Genomic DNA, 22,098 nt, shown 5'->3' with positions numbered 1-22,098 from the left:
GATAGGTTCAAGCGTGGGATTAAAATTCACTGAAGGATATCAATGAAAAGGGGGCAGGGCTGGGAGTGGCGGCAGGGGGAGGGGGAAGTGTGCAGTGTTCACCAACAGTGCTTTGAGGAAGCTAAGTGAGTCACTTTACAGTAAACGAACAGTTTGGTGAATACATTAACAGGGTTATGCACACATTTTGTATCCATGCCAGGGAAACTGAGATGGTTGCTCATATTACACAAGATAGGGCTTGGATTATGTTTTGCACTACCACAGCGTACACTTAGCAATCTAGAAGATTTAGCACAACAGAGTGGAGGATTTTGGTATGTAGATCAGGGTAGAGAAACTGATCTTCCTATGAATGAGGTTGATGGCCAAGGGTAGCGAGACAGAAGTACTACATCCTATCGGTGTTTCTCATGTGAGGTGAAAGGACATTTGAGAAGTGAATGCATGCAAAAAGGGAAACACCAGAATGTGTATTTATGTACCCTGGCACCATATCCTTGTCCTTGACTATGTGGTACTCATGCCGCCAGAGTGCAGTCACTGCAAGACATGGGACCTATGGGAGCACTGCCACAGCTATGCTGGGAAGAGGCCCGGGTGATATCAGGCAGTCAGCTGGACTCAAGTATAAGGAACATATCTCTTGAAAGCAAGCACCGAATCTGCGGTCAGGGTCGGCAGCACACCACTGACAATCAGCACGGGGCATGGAGGGATATAGTTGCTGCCAAGGTTGGAGATTTGGCCTTTGCTTGGAGATGGATGGTCAGAAACGGAGAATAGCTGGAGAGACACCAAGAAAATCAATTCTGTAGAAGGTCAAGTCCAAGATATCACCGAGATGGCCTGGACATTGACTCTGGATGGGCACAGTCAGCATAGGCAGTGCTACCACGTGGACAAAAATATGTTGTAGGGAGACTTGTTTTCTCTGGTCGCATACACACAGCACTGCAGAAGGGCAAGGAATGGCTTCCGCAGGTTGCAGGAGAACAATCAGAGTGGTTTTGTTCTAATGTTGGAGCCTGGTGCTCTTGTGTTCACATTGAGTCAGTGTTATATGTAAAGGCGAATTAATTGGTGTCAACTTTGCTCACTTCATCTGAAGCTGTCAGCATTGAGTTACAGCTTGTTATGGCTACTGCATGTGCTGCACACTAAGTGAATATTGCGTATTACACATGAGGTATGTTCAAGTAAATACTGTACCACAAAGCAAGCCGGTTTGTATCAGTATGTGCAGTGCATGTGATTGTGCAAAAGTTAAAAGCAATTGAAAATCTTGTCACAACTGTGCATTTGTTTTGTACTCTGTGGTTCTAATGTCAATTCAGTAGTGATATTGTTTTTGAACCTGCAATTCATTTATGTATATTGTGACTTGTAATAGTCCCTTGTATGAGATATGATCAAAAAGTAATGGGAATTTTTGTTTTTCTTTACAAAATCTTTATTTATTTATTTATTTATTTATTAACACCACCTTTGTCCCCTTCAAAGTAATGTCCCTCAGATATAACACACTTGTGCCAGCACTTCTTCCAATCTTGGAAGCACTTCTGAAACTCACTTTTCATTATGAAGTTCACCTCCATTGGCAATTCTGTTTTTATCTCATCAGTGGTGGCAAAACAATGTCCTTTCACGGTTCCCTTCAGCCATGGGAATGAAAAGAAGTCGCAGCCGGCCAAGACCAGCGAATACAATGGCTGAGGCAATAAAATGGTTTCAAGCAAGCACTGAGGTGTGAGCCGGATTATTATCGTGATGCAACTTCCATGAGCAGTTTTGAAACAATTCTGGTCATTTTCTTTGGATTGCTTCACACAAATGGCATGTAACTTCCAGGCAGTATTCCCTATTGACCATATGACCATAAGACAAAAACTCAAGATGCACTATCCCATTTTAATCAAAGAAAACAGTGAGAAAAACTTTTACATGTGATCGAACTTGCCAAATTTTTTTCTGTCTTGGTTCTTCAGGCATTTTCCACTGGGATGATTGGGCCATATACCCATGTTTCATCACCTGTTATGATCTCCTTTAGAACTTCTGGATCGCTGTTATCTTCATTCAGCAATTCCTGAGTGATGTCTGTGCAATATCGTTTTTGATCGAAGTTCAACAATTTTGGAACAATCTCTGCTGCTACACATTTCATGTCCAAAACATGAAAAAATTTCTTTTTCAGGAGCCAAAAGATATGCCGTCATCATAAATAATCTCTCTGGTGGTGATTAGACAATTGTTCAGAACCATTCTTCTTCATTACTTCTTCCACATTGTCACCAGTAATTGATGTGCAAGAGCATACAAAGCGACCATTGTTTTCAACGTCTTGTTGATCCTCTCTGAAACATTTATACTACTCAACCTCTTGTCTTACTCACAGTAGATTTGCTGCATTTTATTTCACTTTTCAAAAGTTAATATTTGGTGAGCAGTCAAAAACCGGATTATAAAGGCTGCAAAATTAAAAAATTACCATTACTATTCGATTACACCTCACCTGAATGAATTCCTTGCATATGTGACTGGTGTACTGATCACTTAGACGTAAGTGTGGGTATTTGAGTCACATATCAGTAGACAGTTTCTTGGTGATTGGGATAGCTATTAGTAGCCAGGCTAGAAGCAGCTAGTAGCTATTTTACTTGGTTTTCTATTATAGATAAGTGAATATTTTCTGTTATAATAAGTTACTGTTGTTGTCACTATTGAAGGCCAAAGGCCACATATTTGGAGTACTACATCCATCATGTATCATGTTTCTGGCTGGAGAAAGTGTTCATGTGTGCGTGAGGTGTGCTAGCTTGTGTGTGTGTGTGTGTGTGTGTGTGTGTGTGTGTGTGTGTGTGTGTGTGTGTGTGTGGGAGTGGGGGGGGGGGGGGGGTTGAAGAAGGCTTTGGCTCTGTAACTCTGTGTGTCATTTTTCTGGTGAGTAGCAATCTATCGTTTTTCTAATGTTCTTCATATTTCATTTATAATAGCATTTTCTAAATTGTTACATCAGTCTTTGTAAGGCAAATAAAGTATTGCTGAAAAGACTGGGCCTGCTCAACCTCCAGCCCAAACATCACTCCACCTGAATGCTATACTTGCCATACTACACATGAAAGAAAGACACAGTTAGCCATGTTATACTGTTGGGAGACAAGTAAATTGAGTAAACAGACATAATCTTTTATTGCAAAATTCCATTACCATAATTTATGATTAATTTTTGTGGTAGATATTAGGTTTGTAAACAAGTTCATAGCATTTTTGTTTTACTTCTTGGTATTCTGGTTGCTATGGATTTATTTATCAACTGTATTTTTTTTATTTGTTGTCCACTGTTGTTATTTGAGTTTACATCATCTGGAGGTAGTGAGTGGAGCTGTGGATGCTAGAAAATGGAGTGCCAAATGGAGAAATCTGAACATCGGTGACATATTTTTCTATCTGGATAGAAGAGAGGGGTGACAGCAGCAGAGACAGTCAGAAAAATTTGTGCCAAGTATGAGGAAAATGCATTGGACAGACTTTTGTGAGACTTCACTTTCAGGAAGACCTTTGGTGTTTGATGAACATCATTTAAACTCATTAATCCACAGTGTCTAGGGGTAGCGTCTTTGATTCATAATCAACACGTCTTCAGTCCCGGGTTCGATCCCCGCCACTGCCTAAATTTTGATAAATACTCAGCATTGGCGGCCGAAGACTTCCGGCATAAGAAGTCAGCCTCATTCTGCCAACGGCCTTGTCAAAGAGGGCGGAGGAGCGGATAGAGGTTCAGGGCACTCTCTTGTCCTTGGGGTGGGAAATTGCCCCTAAAGGCGGAAGAATCAGCAATGATCAATGACATGAGCATGCAGAAAGCAATGGAAACCACTGCATTAAAGACATGTAATGTGTATCCACAGGACATGTGGCCTGTAGTTGAAGAAGTGTCATGATGATCTCTCCATTGGCAAAAGATTCCGGAATAGTCCCCCATTCGGATCTCCGGGAGAGGACTGCCAAGGGGGAGGTTACCATGAGAAAAAGATTGAATGATTAACGAAAGGATAATGTTCTACGAGTCGGGGCGTGGAATGTCAGAAGCTTGAACGTGGTAGGGAAACTAGAAAATCTGAAAAGGGAAATGCAAAGGCTCAATCTAGATACAGTAGGGGTCAGTGAAGTGAAGTGGAAGGAAGACATGGATTTCTGGTCAGATGAGTATTGGGTAATATCAACAGCAGCGGAAAATGGTATAACAGGTGTAGGATTCATTATGAATAGGAAGGTAGGGCAGAGGGTGTTTTACTGTGAACAGTTCAGTGACCGGGTTGTTCTAAGCAGAATCGACAGCAGGCCAACACCGACAATGATACTTCAGGTATACATGCCGACGTCGCAAGCTGAAGATGAACAGATAGAGAAAGTGTGTGATGATATTGAAAGGGTAATGCAGTATGTAAAGGGGGACGAAAATCTAATAGTCATGGGCGACTGGAATGCAGTTGTAGGGGAAGGAGTAGAAGAAAAGGTTACAGGGGAATATGGCCTTGGGAGAAGGAATGAATGAGGAGAAAGACTAATTGAGTTCTGTAACAAGTTTCAGCTAGTAATAGTGAATACCTTGTTCAAGAATCACAAGAGGAGGAGGTATACTTGGAAAAGGCCAGGAGATACAGGAATATTTCAATTACATTACATCATGGTCAGACAGAGATTCCGAAATCATATACTGGGTTGTAAGGAGTACATAGGAGCAGATATAGACTCAGATCACAATATAGTAGTGATGAAGAGTAGGCTGAAGTTCAAGACATTAGTCAGGAAGAATCAATACACTAAGAAGTGGGATACGGAAGTTCTAAGGAATGATGAGATATGTTTTAAGTTCTCTAAAGCTATAGATACAGCAATAAGGAATAGCGCAGTAGGCAACACAGTTGAAGAGGAATGGACGTCTCTAAAAAGGGCCATCACAGAAGTTGGGAAGGAAAACATAGGTACAAAGAAGGTAGCTGCGAAGAAACCATGGGTAACAGAAGAAATACTGCAGTTGATTGATGAAAGGAGGAAGTACAAACATGTTCCGGGAAAATCAGGAATACAGAAATACAAGTCGCAGAGGAATGAAATAAATAGGAAGTGCAGGGAAGCTAAGACGAAATGGCTGCAGGAAAAATGTGAAGACATCGAAAAAGATATGATTGTCGGAAGGACAGACTCAGCTTACAGGAGAGTCAAAACAACCTTTGGTGACATTAAAAGCAAAGATGGTAACATTAAGAGTGCAACGGGAATTCCACTGTTAAATGCAGAGGAGAGAGCAGATAGGTGGAAGGAATAGATTGAAAGCCTCTATGAGGCTGAAGATTTGTCTGATGTGGTAGAAGAAGAAACAGGAGTCAATTTAGAAGAGATAGGGGATCCAGTATTAGAATCGGAATTTAAAAGAGCTTTGGAGGACTTACAGTCAAATAAGACAGAAGGGATAGGTAACATTCCATCAGAATGTCTAAAATCATTAGGGGAGGTGGCAACAAAACAACTATTCACATTAGTGTGTAGAATATAGGAGTCTGGCGACATACCATCTGACTTTCGGAAAAGAATCATCCACGCAATTCCGAAGACAGCAAGAGCTGACAAGTGCGAGAATTATCGCACAATCAGCTTAACAACTCATGCATTGAAGCTGCTTACAAGAATAATATACAGAAAAATGGAAAAGAAAATTGAGAATGTGCTAGGTGACGATCAGTTTGACTTTAGGGAAAGTAAAGGCACGAGAGAGAAATTCTGACGTTACGGCTAATAATGGAAGCAAGGCTAAAGAAAAATCAAGACACGTTCATAGGATTTGTCGACCTGGAAAAAGCGTTCGACAATATAAAGTGGTGCAAGCTGTTCGAGATTCTGAAAAAAGTAGGGGTAAGCTATAGGGAGAGATGGCTCATATACAATATGTACAACAACCAAGAAGGAATAATAAGAGTGGACGATCAAGAACGAAGTGCTCGTATTAAGAAGGGTGTAAGACAAGGCTGCAGCCTTTCGCCTCTACTCTTCAATCTGTACATCGAGGAAGCAATGATGGAAATAAAAGAAAGGGTCAGGAGTGGAATTAAAATACAAGGTGAAAGGATATCAATGATACGATTCGCTGGTGACATTGCTATCCTGAGTGAAAGTGAAGAAGAATTAAATGATCTGCTGAACGGAATGAACAGTCTAATGAGTACACAGTATGGTTTGAGAGTAAATCGGAGAAAGACGAAGGTAATGAGAAGTAGTAGAAATGAGAACAGTGAGAAACTTAACATCAGGATTGATAGTCACGAAGTCAATGAGGTTAAGGAATTCTGCTACCTAGGCAGTAAAATAACCAATGACGGACGGAGCAAGGAGGACATCAAAAGCAGACTCGCTATGGCAAAAAAGGCATTTCTGGCCAAGAGAAGTCTACTAATATCAAATACCGGTCTTAATTTGAGGAAGAAATTTCTGAGGATGTACGTCTGGAGTACAGCATTGTTTGGTAGTGAAACATGGACTGTGGGAAAACCGGAACAGAAGAGAATAGAAGCAATTGAGATGTGGTGCTATAGACGAATGTTGAAAATTAGGTGGACTGATAAGGTAAGGAATGAGGAGGTTCTACGCACAATCTGAGAGGAAAGGAATATGTGGAAAACACTGATAAGGAGAAGGGACAGGATAATAGGACATCTGCTAAGACATGAGGGAATGACTTCCATGGTACTAGAGGGAGCTGTAGAGAGCAAAAACTGTAGAGGAAGACAGAGATTGGAATATGTCAAGCAAATAATTGAGGACGTAGGTTGCAAGTGCTACTCTGAGATGAAGAGGTTAGCACAGGTAAGGAATTCATGGCGGGCCGCATCAAACCAGTCAGTAGACTGATGACAAAAAAAAAAAATCCACAGTGATCCTTATCAGTGTACTTAAGAACTGACAAACATAATGAACTCTGATCATACCACCATCATGTCACATTTGGACGCAATGGGGAACATTCAAAAATCATGTGCATGGGTAATTCATTCTCTAAGCCAAGATCAAATAAATCACCAGGTGGCCTTAGGTTCATCTCTGCTTGCTCATCATCAAATGGTTAGTGAACAACACCGACCATTCCTATCATATATCGTTACTGGTGACAAGAAATGGTGTCTTTGCATCAACATAAGGAAAAGAAAAGAATGGTCGAGCCCAACCAAAGACCTGCATGCATCCACAAAACATAATGTGAAAGAGTGACAGTGTTGCGTACTACGAACTGCTTCCTCAAGGTGTAACCATCACTGATGACACGGTCCAAGAACAACAACCAGAAAGAATGCATGAAGTGATACCACTCCACAATAACACCCACTCGATTCTTTGTCTGACAAAAAACACGAGTTGGGTTGGGAACTCATTCTGCATTCACATTATTCACCTGATTGTGTGGCCTCCGATTGTCACCTCTTCTGCTCTCTACCTAACATTCTTCAAGGAACTTCCTTTCTGGATGAAAATGCATCTTGACACAGCTCGTCAAGATCTTCACCACAAGACCATGTGATTTCTATGGTCGCGGGATCTAAAAGTTACCCCAGCATTGGCAGACTATTGTTAATAGTGACAGAGAATACATCACTGATGACTGAAGTCTCTCTTATGTGTATCTGATATGTTTAAAATATATTAAAAACAAAGATTCCAAGACTTACCAAACGGGAAAGCGCCGGTAGATAGGCACAATGAATAAAACACACAAACACACACACAGAATTTCGAGCTTTCGCAACCGGCGGCTGCTTCGTCAGGAAAGAGGGAAGGAAAAGGAAAGATGAAAGGATGTGGGTTTTAAGGGAGAGGGTAAGGAGTCATTCCAATCCCGGGAGCGGAAAGACTTACCTTAGGGGGAAAAACGGATAGGTATATACTCGCGCGCGCACACACACACACACACACACACACACACACACACACACACATCCATCCATACGTACACAGACACAAGCAGACATATTTAAAGGCATTATGGAAAAACGCTACGATCTTATGCACCAACCCATCATGCACAGTTAGACAAGAACATATTTGCTATATTGGTCGTGGTCTGTTCTAAGTTGTCTCACAAAACCTTAGGAACATGGTAATATTAACTAGATTCCCTAAGGAAGACGTTAGAACATTATAGCATGTCATTTATACCCTTAGTACTACAGTCTAAAATTTGTTTGTAAATTAAAACATCAGTGAAAAACTGATCATCTATTGGAATACAACAAAGGATTAAAGACACAACGGAGATGGAAGACACATAAACAGTTAAAAATTGTTCATCCTTACCTCATTTAATAATCTTCGGTTTCCATGGCCAGGATGAAATACTTCAGTTCTTGTTTCATGGAATGGAAAGTCGTTTCCTTTTCCTTCATGATATAGGACACTATGTCTGTTATCATTATGTATTGTCCTCCTTGTATTTCTAGCTGGGAGCGTATCTTCATATAGTTCTCTTTGTGCAGCACATGCCTACAATGAAAATTATGAATGATTTGATGATGTTTGTGTCAATTATATTAATACTGAAAGTGTAGCACTACACACAATAAATGGCTTTATACCTGCTCTGTATAAAGTATAATTTCCGTAATACTTAATATATTAATATGTCATGTGAGATTTACTCACTACAACAGGAACTGTAATGACCTATACTTCATGAGTCTCACAGATTAGATTAGATTAGATTAGATTAGATTAATACTTGTTCCATAGATTATGAATACGACACTTCGTAATGATGTGGAACGTGTCAGGTTAATGAAAGATGTCTGTACACGATATTACATTACACAAAATATTGCATGACACTGATGTTTAAGTTAGTTTTTTTCCCTCCCTTAATTTATATCTAAAAATTCAGCGAATGAGTAGAAGTTGTTGTCATCTAGAAGTTCTTTTAATTTATTTTTAAATGTTGGTTGACTATCTGTCAGGCTTTTGATGCTGTTTGGTAGGTGACCAAAAACTTTTGTGGCAGCATAATTTACCCCTTTCTGTGCCAAAGTCAGATTTAACCCTGCATAGTGAAGATCATCCTTTCTCCTGGTGTTATAGCTATGCACACTGCTATTACTTTTGAACTGGGTCGGATTATTAACAACAAATTTCATAAGTGAGGATATATACTGTGAGGTTACTGTGAGGATCCCATGATCCTTAAATAGATGTCTGCAGGATGACCGTAGGTGGGCTCCAGCAATTATTCTGATTACACATTTTTGAGCAATGAATATTTTTCTACTCAACGATGAATTACCCCAGAATATGATGCCATACGAAAGCAGTGAATGAAAGAAGGCATAGTAAGCTAATTTACTGAGATTCTTATCACCAAAATTTGCAATAACCCTAATAGCATACATAGCTGAACTCAGATGTTTCAGCAGACCATCAATATGTTGCTTCCAGTTTAACCTCTCACAATGGACACACCTAAAAATTTTGAAAATTCTACCTTAGCTACAGACTTCTGTTCAAAGTCTGTATTATTACTGGAGTTGTGCCATTTACTGTACGGAATTGTATATACTGTGTTTTATCAAAATTTAAAGAGAGTCCGTTTGCTGAGAACCACTTAATAATTTTGTGAAAAACATCATTTACAATTACATCACTTAGTTCTTGGTTTTTGGATGTTATTACTATACTTGTATCATCAGCAAAAAGAACTAACTTTGTATCTTCATCAATATGGAATGGAAAGTCATTAATGTATATCAAGAACAGTAAAGGACCTAAGACCGAACCCTGTGGGACCCCGTACTAGATAGCCCCCAGTTTGAGGAATCAGCTGTTGTTTTAACATTACATGAACCACTTATTTCAACTTTCTGGATTCTTCCAGTTAAGTATGAATTAAACCATTTCTGCACTGCCCCCTTCAAACCATAATGATTTAGCTTATCTAAAAGAATTCCATTATTTACACAATCAAAGGCCTTTGAGAGATCACAAAAAATACCAATGGGTGATGTCCGGTTATTCAGAGCATTTAATATTTGATCAGTGAAAGCGTATACAGCATTTTCTGTTGAAAAGCCTTTCTGAAAACCAAACTGACTTTTTGTTAGTACTTTATTTTTACAAATATGGGAGGCTACTCTTGAATACATTACTTTCTCAAAAAATTTTTATAGAGCTGTCAGAAGAGAGATTGGGCAGTAGTTGTTGACATCCGACGTATCCCCCTTGTTATGCAATGGTTTTACAATGGCATATTTCAGTCTATCGGGGAAAACACCCTGCTCCAAAGAGCTATTACATACGTGGCTGAGGATCCTACTTATCTGTGGGGAACAAGCTTTAAGTACCTGTCTGGAAATGCCATCCATTCCGTAAGAGCTTTTACTTTTCAGTGAGTTTATTATTTTACTGATTTCAGAGGGAGAGGTTGGTGGAAATACAGTTGTTTCAAACTGCACAGGTATGGCCTCTTCTATTAGAAGCCTTGCCTCTTCTAGTGAAGATCTAGATCCTATTTTCTCCACAACATTTAAAAAATGATTATTGAAAATATTTCCAATTTCTGATTGTTTGTTAGCACACTTGTCATTCAGTTTTATGGCACTACAGTCTTCCTGTGCTCTTGGTTGCCCTGTTTCCCTTTCAATAATATTCCAAATTGCTTCAATTTTATTATCAGAGTTACTGATCTCAGACATGATACACATACATGCTTCTGGACTTTTTAATAACTTTTTCTTAGTACCGCACAATAGTTTTTATAATATTTAACAATTTCGGGGTCAGTATTCCCTCTTGTTGTTAGATACAGTTCTCTTTTACGGTTGCAAGATATTCTTATTTCTTTAGTTAGACAAGGTTTTTTATATGTTTTCTTGGAACTATGTTTAACAGATCAAGTAAGATCGTATATGAGATATTGAGACACTAGAACTGCAACAGATCTTTATGAATGTGCACACTAATCACAGCCTGTATTTGTGTCATGGATGATTTACTTATATTTCTCATTTCGGAAGACTTTCTAGCACTGTGCCATTCAATGTCAAAACGAAAGAATGGAGGGTCAAAGTTGGGGCTGAATCTGTAGGGAAGGACAGAGGGTGGGAGGAAATGCACATTAAATTCGTGACAGAAACCCAAAGGTGACTTATTGGTGTGGTCACAAGTTGAAACAGATGATGTTGAACAGAAGAAGAGTGTACGAGACAAGCTGAAAGTAGGGAATACATTTAACCTACATGCCGAAAAACTGGCATACTTCCTGATACATCAGACTAATGGCTAATGAATCAACATTGCTGAATGAATACTAATAAGCTGTGATCATGAAATTATTACAAAATAATGCTAAATTTTGTCAAGTCTGTGCGTTTCTGAGTGTGTGTGTGTGTGGGGGGGGGGGGGGGGGGGGGGGGGCACGCATGCATGTACAGCAGCCAACTGCCATACTGAAACCCTGTCATGTTACCAGTTAACTAGTTAACGATGAGTTGACATCACTTTATTTCCCCTGTTTGTTGCGAGTGTAAAATGACAGAGGGAAAGAAGATTAAATCCAGATATATTGCTGGATGAAAGAGAATTGTAGAAAAATACTGGTGCTAAATTGGTGTTGAAATGTCAATGGTGTCAGATTGGAAGAATAAAAGAAAAGAAATTGAATTTTATTTCAAAATGATTACAAAACCTAGTTTATACGCCATTTTATATGCAAAGAACAAATAGCTAGACGATTCATTTTCATGCTGTTTACTGCAAAGATGGAGAGTGATGGTATGATTTAAGATGTGATATTGGAGGAAGAGTGATAAATTTAAACAAGATCTTTTCTAAAAGCCAGCTCCATTTCGTTAAAAAGGTGGAACACATCAGCTGTCACAGATGCAGATGAATATTTTGAAAATGAATTCAAAAATCTTACTTCCTTTATCACATTCATTTCTGATTAACTTTACAATGCTAATGAATCAGATGGTATGCAGTAACATATTAGCTACCATATTACATGATTCTGCAAAAGGCTTTAAAAATTAAAGGAATATAATTTCAACCAGCAGAAAAATGATCCTATCAGAACAAGCAGAAAGATATATATGTTCAGTAAAATAGATAAAAAATCAGTGATATCATATCTCAATGAGGAACTTGAAACTTTCAGCAAGGTCAGGAGCATGTAGAGGAACTCTGGCTCAAGTTTAAGAGAATAGTTGACCACACACTGGATAGTGTAAAGGGAGGGAACCTCCATGGTGTACAGTGACTGTTAAAAGACATCTAAGGAAACAGAGATAACTGCATAACAGGTGTAAAACAAAGTGAAGGGCTATAGATAGAGAGATGCTGAATGAAAAGTGAAAAGAGCAATGCATGATGCCTTCAATGACTACCATAGCAGAATACTGTAAAATGAAATTACACAACATCCAAAGAAATTCTGGTCATATGTATAGGTTGTAAGTGGCACCAAATTTAGTGTCCAGTCCCTAGTGAATGAGACAGGAACTGAAATTGAGTATAGCAAAGCAAAAGCTGAAATGCTTAACTCGATCTTCAAATATTCCTTTAAAAAGGAAAACCCAAGAGAACTACCCCAATTTAATCCCCATGCCACTGAAAAGATGAATGAAATAAGTACTAGTGTCAGTGGTGTTGAGAAACAATTGAAATTGTTGCGGCCACATGTAGTAAGCGTTGCTTCACACAGCGGAGAATGGCAACACAGAAGCAGCCAACGACCGAGGCGTTGTGAAGTAAGTACGGCACAGATAGCCTTGCTGACAGCAACAGTCTACCAACCGGCTGACACAAGGACGCACACAGACCGAGTGCTGAGCGAAGCCTGGAGAGTGCTGAGTAAGGGGAAGTGAGGCCCGCACACTAAGTTACACTGCAATATACTGAGGGAGTAATAACAAAAAGCTACCACCGAGGGTAAAAAATGTCCTCCTGCAGGATATAAATAGTGGAGCGCAGGCAGCAACAGACAGAGGCCATTAGGAAGCAGTTCGGATCTGAGGATGGACGTGGTCCATGTCCAAATGTTCAATCTTCGTAGGTGACGATTCCGGAAGTCTGTTCCAGCTCGCAGGAGTCATCCATTTGCCCCCGGATGTCAACTTCAGCTCTGGTGGTCAGCCCGAGTTCAGTCGGCACCATGGCTGACTAACTACAGCGAGAACTTCCAGCAAGACCGGTCGCAACGCGGTCTTGGTCACAAGCGCCGCCGGGGACTGACACCCGGACTTCACGGCAACCATAGCGTGTGGTCCATCCATGACGCGACCTCACGGACATCGCGGGGGCTTCCCAGCCGCTGGTGCAGCATGCTTCAGCAGCTGACCTCACGGAGAGGAGTTCATCTCAACCACAGGGCATCCTCGCTTCAGTGGAGCACTGGTGTCCTGAGGCTCCAAATGCGAACAGCAGCACGCATTGCGCGCATTGTCGAAGAATGTACGGAGTAGCAGCCAGGCGGAGGGATCCGAGGGAGAAATTGTAAAGATGAGGGAGAAATTGTAAAGACGAGGGAGAAATTGTAAAAAAAAGTTTAATAAATAATTGTAAAACTCCACGCCATCTCAGTCTTTGGCGCAGCCACTGTGTCTGCTGCTAACAAGTGGCCATCTGTCGTAACAAGTATTGGAAGCTCTGTAACAAGTGGTGTCAGGCGCACCCACGCCAAGACTTTGACTAGCACCATGCGGTGCAACCGAAAAACACCGAATAAGGTGAGTCCAGCAATTGCCTTCTCTCTATGTTTTCTGTGTAACTAGATATGTCAAGGGTAGCGTTAAGATATGTGAGAGTGTCACTGAAGGGCCTAGCAGCCTTGTAGACTTATTGCAGTTTCGTGGGAATGATAGTCATATTAACTTAATACCATCTAAATGTGTAGTGTGTGGATTAACAGGTCACATGGCTCCTTGCGATAAATTTGTACCAAGCACTTGTGATGTGTGTGGCTTCTATGGTCATGTAATGGGGCAATGTGGTAAGTCTAGATGGATTGCCATTAGACGTGCTAGGAATTAACTTGCTTCTGCGTAATACAATTTTATTTTTGTGAGGTGAGGTATACCACACGGAAAATGCCAGAGACATGTGCAAGTGATGCCAAGTTGCATTGACAGAGTAAGTTAAGAAACTGATTGAAGAAAGTAAGTTGCAAAAGCAGCAAATGCAGAGGATGGTGCAACAACTGTTGCAAAATACTCAATCAGGCTCAGGAAGCGATAGTGTAGAATGCAAGGGTACTGTCTTTTCCGGTGTGGCAGATTGTTCAGCAGCTAATTTGATACCTTCCTTCTCGGGTAAAACATCAGAGAATGTGAATGTTTTCATTGGTGACGTACATAGTTCGACTAGACTGGTGGCTGGTCAGATGGAATGTGTTTGCAAATGGCGAGGTTACGGTTAGTAGGTGACGCAAAGACTTATGTGGCATACCACAAAGGATTAATGGATGCTACTACGTTCAGAGTTGGCTGAGGGATTATTGCAAAGGTTTAGGAAATAAACAGTGCCAGATTTTGTAGAGAAAAATTTGGGAGGATGATGCAAAAAATGGGTGAAATGGTAAAAGAATTTTCAGGCAGAATTAGGAGAACGAATGCGCCCACGTATGAGTTAACACAAGATGCGAGTGCAAATGAAGTTCTATTGAAAGACGCAGAGAACAGAGCTTTAGATGCATTTTTGCGAGGGGTCTCGCCGGATTTTTCACACTGGATACAGATGGAAAATCCAAGTGACTTAGCAGCAGCATTGTGCGTAGCTACACATTTGCAGGAAGTGGATAGCACCACTAGAAGTCGCAATGACAAGAAATTTTTTTCGTCTTCCAAAGAGTGTTACCATTGTGGGAAGCAAGGTAATTTTAAGGGACAGTGTTGGGAACCGCAGTGTTTCAATTGTCACAAAATAGGGCATAAGGCACAGCAGTGTAAAGCCAAAAAACGGGTTAATGATACAGCAGGTAAAAAACTGTTAAACGAAAAAGGGAGTGTTCCTGCCATCATGCATTTCCAGTAAAAAGAGGTACTCAGAGAGTGCACGAAGAGGCAGATTGTAGTTTAATGGTTTGGATAAAAGATAAGTGGCGAAGAGTTTTAGTGGATACTGGAGCGCATGTATCAGTTGTCAGTGTGGACCTCGTGGGCAAGAAAGGATTGGAAGCTCCGACATACAGATTGCGCACAGTAGGTGATAAAAAATTAGATGCACTACAGACAGCACAGCTCATGTGGTTCTGGGAGCAAATGGAGGTGTTGTCAACTGTGGTACAGGGATTTTCAGCAATAATTGGGCTGGACTTTCTGATTAAAATCACGCCAAAATTGACCTTTCGCAACATATGCTGGAACTCGATAGGAACTTGTTCTCAATTAGTACAGCTGTTGCAAATGTTTCAGAGTCGCAAGGTGAACCAACAGCTAAGGTGCACCAATAGCTAAGATGATACCAACTAACTGCGCACAAGTGCATTAAAGGTGATTTTGTGTGACAAAGTACGAACAGGTACAAGGAAGTTGATCTGGGTACCGGTGGATGTCAATGTGCCACAGCAGGGGTTATTCTTGGTAGAGCCACTACCAAGTAATGAGGTTTTAGACAAATAGCATTGCTTTATTCGTAGGAGTGTATCACGGGTCACGGACATAAACGGGCAGTTTATGGTACGGCGAGTTTAGATAACTTCGGGCGGGATGATGTCGATCTGCCGAAGGGATTAGTAATAGCCACAGTAGAGTTAATTGTTGAAGAGGACATCGATAGTTCGAGGCTAGACTATGATGTAAAGCAAACCGTCAGCACGTCTGCGCTTCATGACAAGGTAAATAATTTGAGAGGAAATGATCGTTCGGGTATGGAAGCATTATTGCTAAAGTATAAAGCATTGTTTGAAGCACAGAGTACGTTACCTGCTACACCAATAACACAGCATCATATTTCGACAGGGAATCACGCTCCGATGTATGGTAAGCCATACAGACTACCGAAACAATTACAACCAGTAGTAGAGCAATTAATAGAGCAGCAACTGGAAGATGGGATAATCCAGCACAGTAATAGTCCTTGGTCTAGTAGCATGGTCCTAGTTCTGAAGAAGACATCGACTGGGTCGAAAAAATTTCGCTACTGTTGTGACTACAGACATTTGAATGAATGGACAGTGGCGGACGTATATCCGATTCCGAATATCATGGAAACGTTAAGACAACCTAGGGCAGTGTACATTTTTCTCCACTATGGATTTGCGAAGCAGTTATCACCAGATTGAAGTATGTCCGGAGGACAGGCCAAAAACAGCATTTACGATGCATTGTGGTCATTTCGAGTTTAAATGAATGCCATTTGGACTAAAAAAAGCTCTAGCACCATTTCAGAGGTTGTTGGATGGAGTCCTTTGTGGGTTAAAACCGAAAAAACGCATGGTGTATCTGGATGACATTATAGGTTTTTCAAGAGATATAGAGCAGCAAGTGGAACAGTTAGAGGAGGTGTTTAAAAGATTAGAGGCAGCACGGCTAACATTACGTTTGGACAAATGCCCTTTTGCGCAAGCACAAGTAAATTATCTTGGGCATGTTATCAGTCAGGACGGGGTACAGACAGATCCTCGTCTCACTTCTGCAGCACGAGATTTTCCATTTCCGCAAACTGTTAAACAACTGCAATCGTATATTGGTCTTGCGAGCTATTATCGAAAATTCGTATAGGGATTCGCAGAAACAGCGAGGCCATTTACTAAGTTGCTAAGAAAAGGTGTTACCTTCCAGTGGATGTCAGACTGCGAGAAAGCATTTCAAGAGTTGAAACAGATACTGACATCAGATACAGTTTTGAAGTTTTTAGACTTTTCAAAGGAGTTTTTACTACAACGTGACGCATCCAATCACGCTCTTGGGGTTGTACTTGGGCAAGAAATTGATGGCAAAGAATATCTGATTGCATTCGCGTCTTGTCAACTTAACAAGGCGGAAGAAAATTACTCCACGACGGAAAAGGAACTGTTAGCGGTAATATACGGTATTTCGTACTTTTGATGTTATCTGTAGGGTAGAACGTTTAAGGTTGTGACAGATCATTCAGCTCTGAAGTGGTTACTAGGTCTGAAACACCCAGCGAGTAGGTTAGTGAGATGGGCACTGAAACTCAGTGAGTTTGATTATGAGGTAATACACAAGCCAGGTGTGAAACATGCCAATGCTGACACATTGAGCAGGAAAGTGGCAGTATTACAAGTAATAGAGGTGACTGAAAATGAGTGGAAAAAGGCACAAGCCTTGGATAGTGATTGCCAATTATTCAGAAAGCAACCACAGAAGTTTTGCAACTGGCGCATGACCATAGGCGGATAGAGGAGAAGTTTTGGTGGAGGACACGATGTCAAGACGTGGACGAGTACGTCAGGAATTGTGTGCCATGTATACAGCGTGCGGACTTGAGCCATCAAAAGATTCAGCTTCAAAGACTACCAGAGGCAGACTGAGCTTTCCAACAAATCAGAATTGATATATTAGGCTCATTTAATAGGAGTGCAGCAGGGAATAAGTATGCGTTAACGCTTTTCTAGGTATTTAGTCATGGTCGCATTACCAGATCAGAAAGCAAGTACGGTGGCACAAGCTTTAGTTAATAATTGGTTACTCAGGTATGGGATAGCTCAGTCCTTAATCTCGGATCAAGGTACTAATTTCACGTCTGATCTGATGAAGCAATTGTGTAAGTTACTGAGGGTAAAGAAGCTATGGACTAGTCCATTCCATCCGCAAGCAAACGGACAAACGGAGAGAGTGCACTGCACGAACACTAAGATGTTGAGTAACTATGTAAATAGTCAACACACTGACTGGGATGTGTACTTGCAATTCGTAACTAGTGCATATAATAGTAAGGTACATACATCGACAGGGTTGTTGCCGTACGAAGTGGTGTATGGGTGAAGATGCCATCACCTTTTGACATGCTTCGTCCAAGGCTGGAAGCGGAGGGTGAGCATGTAAGGCAATTTGCGAAAACCATTACAGAAGTATGGCAGACGAGCTAACAAGAAAGCGTTGGAACGACAAGAACGGATGGGAGGTACAACGAGGAAGTTGCCACAGTACAGAGTAGGCCAATGGGTGCTACTAGCTAATCCGTATGTTCCAAAAGGGAGAACCAAGAAGTTCACAAACAAGTTCCAGAGACCGTACCAGGTAGTGGAAATGACATCACCTGTCAATGTAAAATTACAATTGCCTACCAAGACAACGGTGGTTCACGTCAGCAGAGTTAAGCCGTTCCAGGGGGTAGTAGATTTATGTATATGTACTTCTCCTTCTGGCAGAAAGCGAAAAGAAGCGCCGGAAGCAGACAGTAAACTGGGTATTAAGTGTAAGTTGCGTTCGAGGGATGTGTAGTTAGCAGTAATTATCATGTGTGTATTATTTTTGTGCACGGGTTAGGGTTATTTTATTGGTATTAAGGGGTAGTGATGGGAGTATTTCCTTCTCTCTCCATTCTGTAGGTGACACAGGATGGGGTACAAGTGGGTACACACACAACAGAGATACTGGGATTAGGTACAGAGTTGTTGAATGTGATACACTTGGGGCGTGGGATGGCTACAGGGTTATGAGCATAAATAGAACAAACACAGAAATTATTGAATATGGATCTGGAACAGGTACAAACGCGATTTGATATAGTGGAAAGGAAGCTGGAAATGGCTAAATTGCTATGGGACTGGTTAACAGCATTGGTGATGCACTAGTGCGGATGGATGAACTGCAAGAGGCAGTACATCACACATTACATGGGCAGGTGAGAGTGACGTTGAGGTCACCAGAAAAATTCAGACAGAGTCTGAAGCATGCAGAGGGGGAGTTTCCAGAGGGGGTAGAGGATGTAGTGCCGATAATTAAAGTGAGTATGTCACTTTGTTATCATATGTCTAGGATTAAGGTAACAATGGATCTAGTTAAGATATATATAGAGATTAGATTTCCAGCAACTAGTGTGGGGAGACAGTATCACTGTTACACAGTGCATCCTTATCCGGTCAGATGGGAGTGCATGGGAAAGGCCTTCAGTTTAGAACACAGGAGGTTTTATTAATTTCTAAGGAGGGGGTACTCATGCTATTATGTCGAGTTTAGAGTTGAGTAGATATCTAACAGAGTCAGTTTCTATTTGTCCATCACGGGTTGTTTTCATGGGCAAGGGGTCATGTGAGATCCAGTTATTTAGGACAGAAGCAAAAGATTCGGAGTGTCGGAGAATAATAGTGAAGCCTACGCCACATTTTCAGCAAGTTGGGAGGCATTCGTTGTATTCAGTATTCGCTACGGAGAGGATATCAGATAAGTGTTATGACAACGGGAATTGGACAGCAACCACAGAGATGGAATTACGGGACAGTGGTTTGCTAATCAACAAGACAAATTGTGAAATAGTAGGGGATCGTTTCGGCTTACCAGCGACAGTCACGTGAGTCACCAAGGTTACAGATACTCATCTGACGTTGTACTGGCCAGATGCGTCAATCAGTATTGCTCCAGGAGAAAATTTGACGTATATTAACAACACCTTGGATGCTACACTATTGCAAATGATAGATAAACTAGTAGATTCAGAGAAAGGTCAAATTTCAATGCAACAATTATTAAGGCATGTGGAGGAGTACGATACCAGGCAGAAACGTAGCATAGTGAAAATTGGTATTTCAACCAGTACTATTACTGTGTTGATTGTATTTATCGCTGTGGTATATGTCTTATTAAAACAGAGGATTCAGCAAGTTAATGCAAGACCACTCCATGAGATTCCTGTAGAATTGATTACCAGTAGGGCATGAGTCAGGGCAACCTGGATGTAGAATATGGGATAGAACTAGAGTGAACGTATAGGGTAAATTTGGGGACGAATTTAATTTTTAGGAGGAGGCAGTGTTGCGACCACATGTAGTATGCGTTGCTTCACGCAGTGGAGAATGGCAAAACAGAGGCAGCCAACGACCGAGGTGTTGTGAAGTAAGTGCGGCATAGATAGCCTTGCTGACAGCAACAGTCTACCAACCGGCTGTTGCAAGGACACACACAAACCAAGTGCCGAGCGAAGCCTGGAGAGCGCTGAGTAAGGGGAAGTGAGGCCCGCACGCTAAGTTACGCTGCAATGTACTGGGGTAGTAATAACAAAAAGCTACCATTGAGGGTAAAAAATGTCCTCCTGCCGGATATGAATAGTGGAGCAACAGACAGAAGCCAAGAGGAAGAAGTTCGGATCTGAGGACGGACATGTTCCATGCGCGAATGTTCAATTTTTTTAGGTGACGATTCCGGAAGTCTGTTCCAGCTCGCAGGAGTCATCCGTTCGCTGCCAGATGTCAACTTCCTCTCTGGTGGTCAGACCAAGTTCGGTCGGCACCGTGGCTGACTAACTACAGCGAGAACTTCCAGCACGACCGGCCGCAGCGCAGTCTTTGTCACAAGTGCCGCCGGGGACTGAAACCCGGACTTCACGGCAACCACAGCGCGTGGTCCGTTCATGACAGGATCTTACGGACATCACGACTGACAGCTTCCCAGCCGTCAGTGCAGCAGGTGTCGGCAGCTGACCTCAGGGCATCCTGGCTTCAGCGGAGCACTGGTGGCCTGAGGCTCCGCACGCAATAAGTGGTGCATGTTTCACGCATTGTTGGAGAATCTACACAGCAGCAACCAAGCGGAGGGATCCACAGGACTGGGCAGCGACGATGAGGGAGAAATTGTAAAGAAAGTTCAATAAATAATTGTAAAACTCCACACGGTCTCAGTCTTTGGTGCAGCCACTGTGTCTGCTGCTAACAACTGGCCATCTGTCGTAACAAGTAGTGGTGAAGAAGACGTAACAAAATCATTAAAACTGACAAAGCTCCAGGGCCCAAAGGAATCCCTGTCAGATTCCATACTGAATTTGCAGCTGAGTTGACGCCTCTTCTCACTATAATCTATTGTAGATCCCTCGAACAAAAACACCACGCCCAATTCATGGAAAAATGCATAGGTCACAAGAAAGGTAGTAGAATTGATTCACAGAACTACTGTTCAATATCCTTGACATCGATTTGTTGTAGAATCTTAGACCATATTCTGAGCTCAGACATAATGAGGTATCTTGAACAGAATGACCTTCTCAATGCAACCAGTATAGTTTTCGAAAACACAAATCATGTGAAACCCAACTTGCACTTTTCTCACATGACATACTGAGAGCTTTGGATCAAGGTAACCAGGTAGATGCAGTGTTTATTGATTTCCGAAAAGCATCTGACTTAATGCCATGTCTATGCTTCTTGTCAAAAGTAAGATCCTATGGGGTATCAAGTGAAATTTGTGGCTGGACTGGGGAATTTTTGGTAGGTAGGACACAGCATGTTATCTTGCATCGAGAGTCATCATCAGATGTAGCAGTAACTTCAGATATGCCCTGGGAAGTGTGTTGGGACCTTGCTGTTCATGTTGTATATAATGACGTTGCAGACCATATTAATAGTCAAACTGAACTTTTTGCAGATGATGCAGTTATTTACAATTAAGTACTATCTGAGAGCAGCTGCAAAAATATTCAGTCAGATCTTGGTAATATTTCAACATGGTGTAGAAATTGACAACTTGCTCTAAATGTTCAGAAATGTAAAATTTTGCACTTTGCAAAATAAAAAAAAAAGATGTATCCTATGACTATAATATCAACGAGTCACTGCTGAAATCAGCCAATTCATACAAATACCTGGGTATAAAATTTTGTAGGGTATGACATGGAATTATCACATAGGTTCAATCATGGATAAAGTAGGTAGCAGACGTTGGTTTATTGGTATAATACTAGGGAAGGGCAATCAGTTTACAAAAGAGATTGCTTACAAATTGGCCAGGCAACCCATCCTACAGTATTGCTCGAGTATACGGAACATGACCAGGTAGGACTAACGGGAATATTGAATGTATACAGAGAAGGCCAGCATGAATGCTCACAGGTTTGTTCAATCTGTTGGAGAATGTCAGAGGTACTGAAGGAACTGAAATGGCAGACTCTTGAAGA

The 22,098-nt window shown here is 41.3% G+C and overlaps 1 protein-coding gene across 2 annotated transcripts in view; it reads right to left on the bottom strand.

Annotated features, from left to right (window-relative positions):
* LOC126267533 (glutamic acid-rich protein-like) overlaps nt 1–22,098 on the bottom strand; it is a 477,667-nt gene that overhangs the window by 372,517 nt on the left and 83,052 nt on the right. For both annotated transcript variants that reach the window (XM_049972835.1, XM_049972834.1), the window contains exon 3: nt 8,347–8,532. In XM_049972835.1, the coding sequence (XP_049828792.1) occupies nt 8,347–8,532 (186 nt within the window). The remainder of the gene's footprint in view (nt 1–8,346; nt 8,533–22,098) is intronic.

This window comes from Schistocerca gregaria, chromosome 4, assembly GCF_023897955.1.
Source record: "Schistocerca gregaria isolate iqSchGreg1 chromosome 4, iqSchGreg1.2, whole genome shotgun sequence".
NCBI classification, from domain to species: Eukaryota; Metazoa; Arthropoda; class Insecta; order Orthoptera; family Acrididae; genus Schistocerca; species Schistocerca gregaria.
Note: the sequence above shows the minus strand (reverse complement) of the source record. Positions and strands in the feature narration are given on the sequence as shown.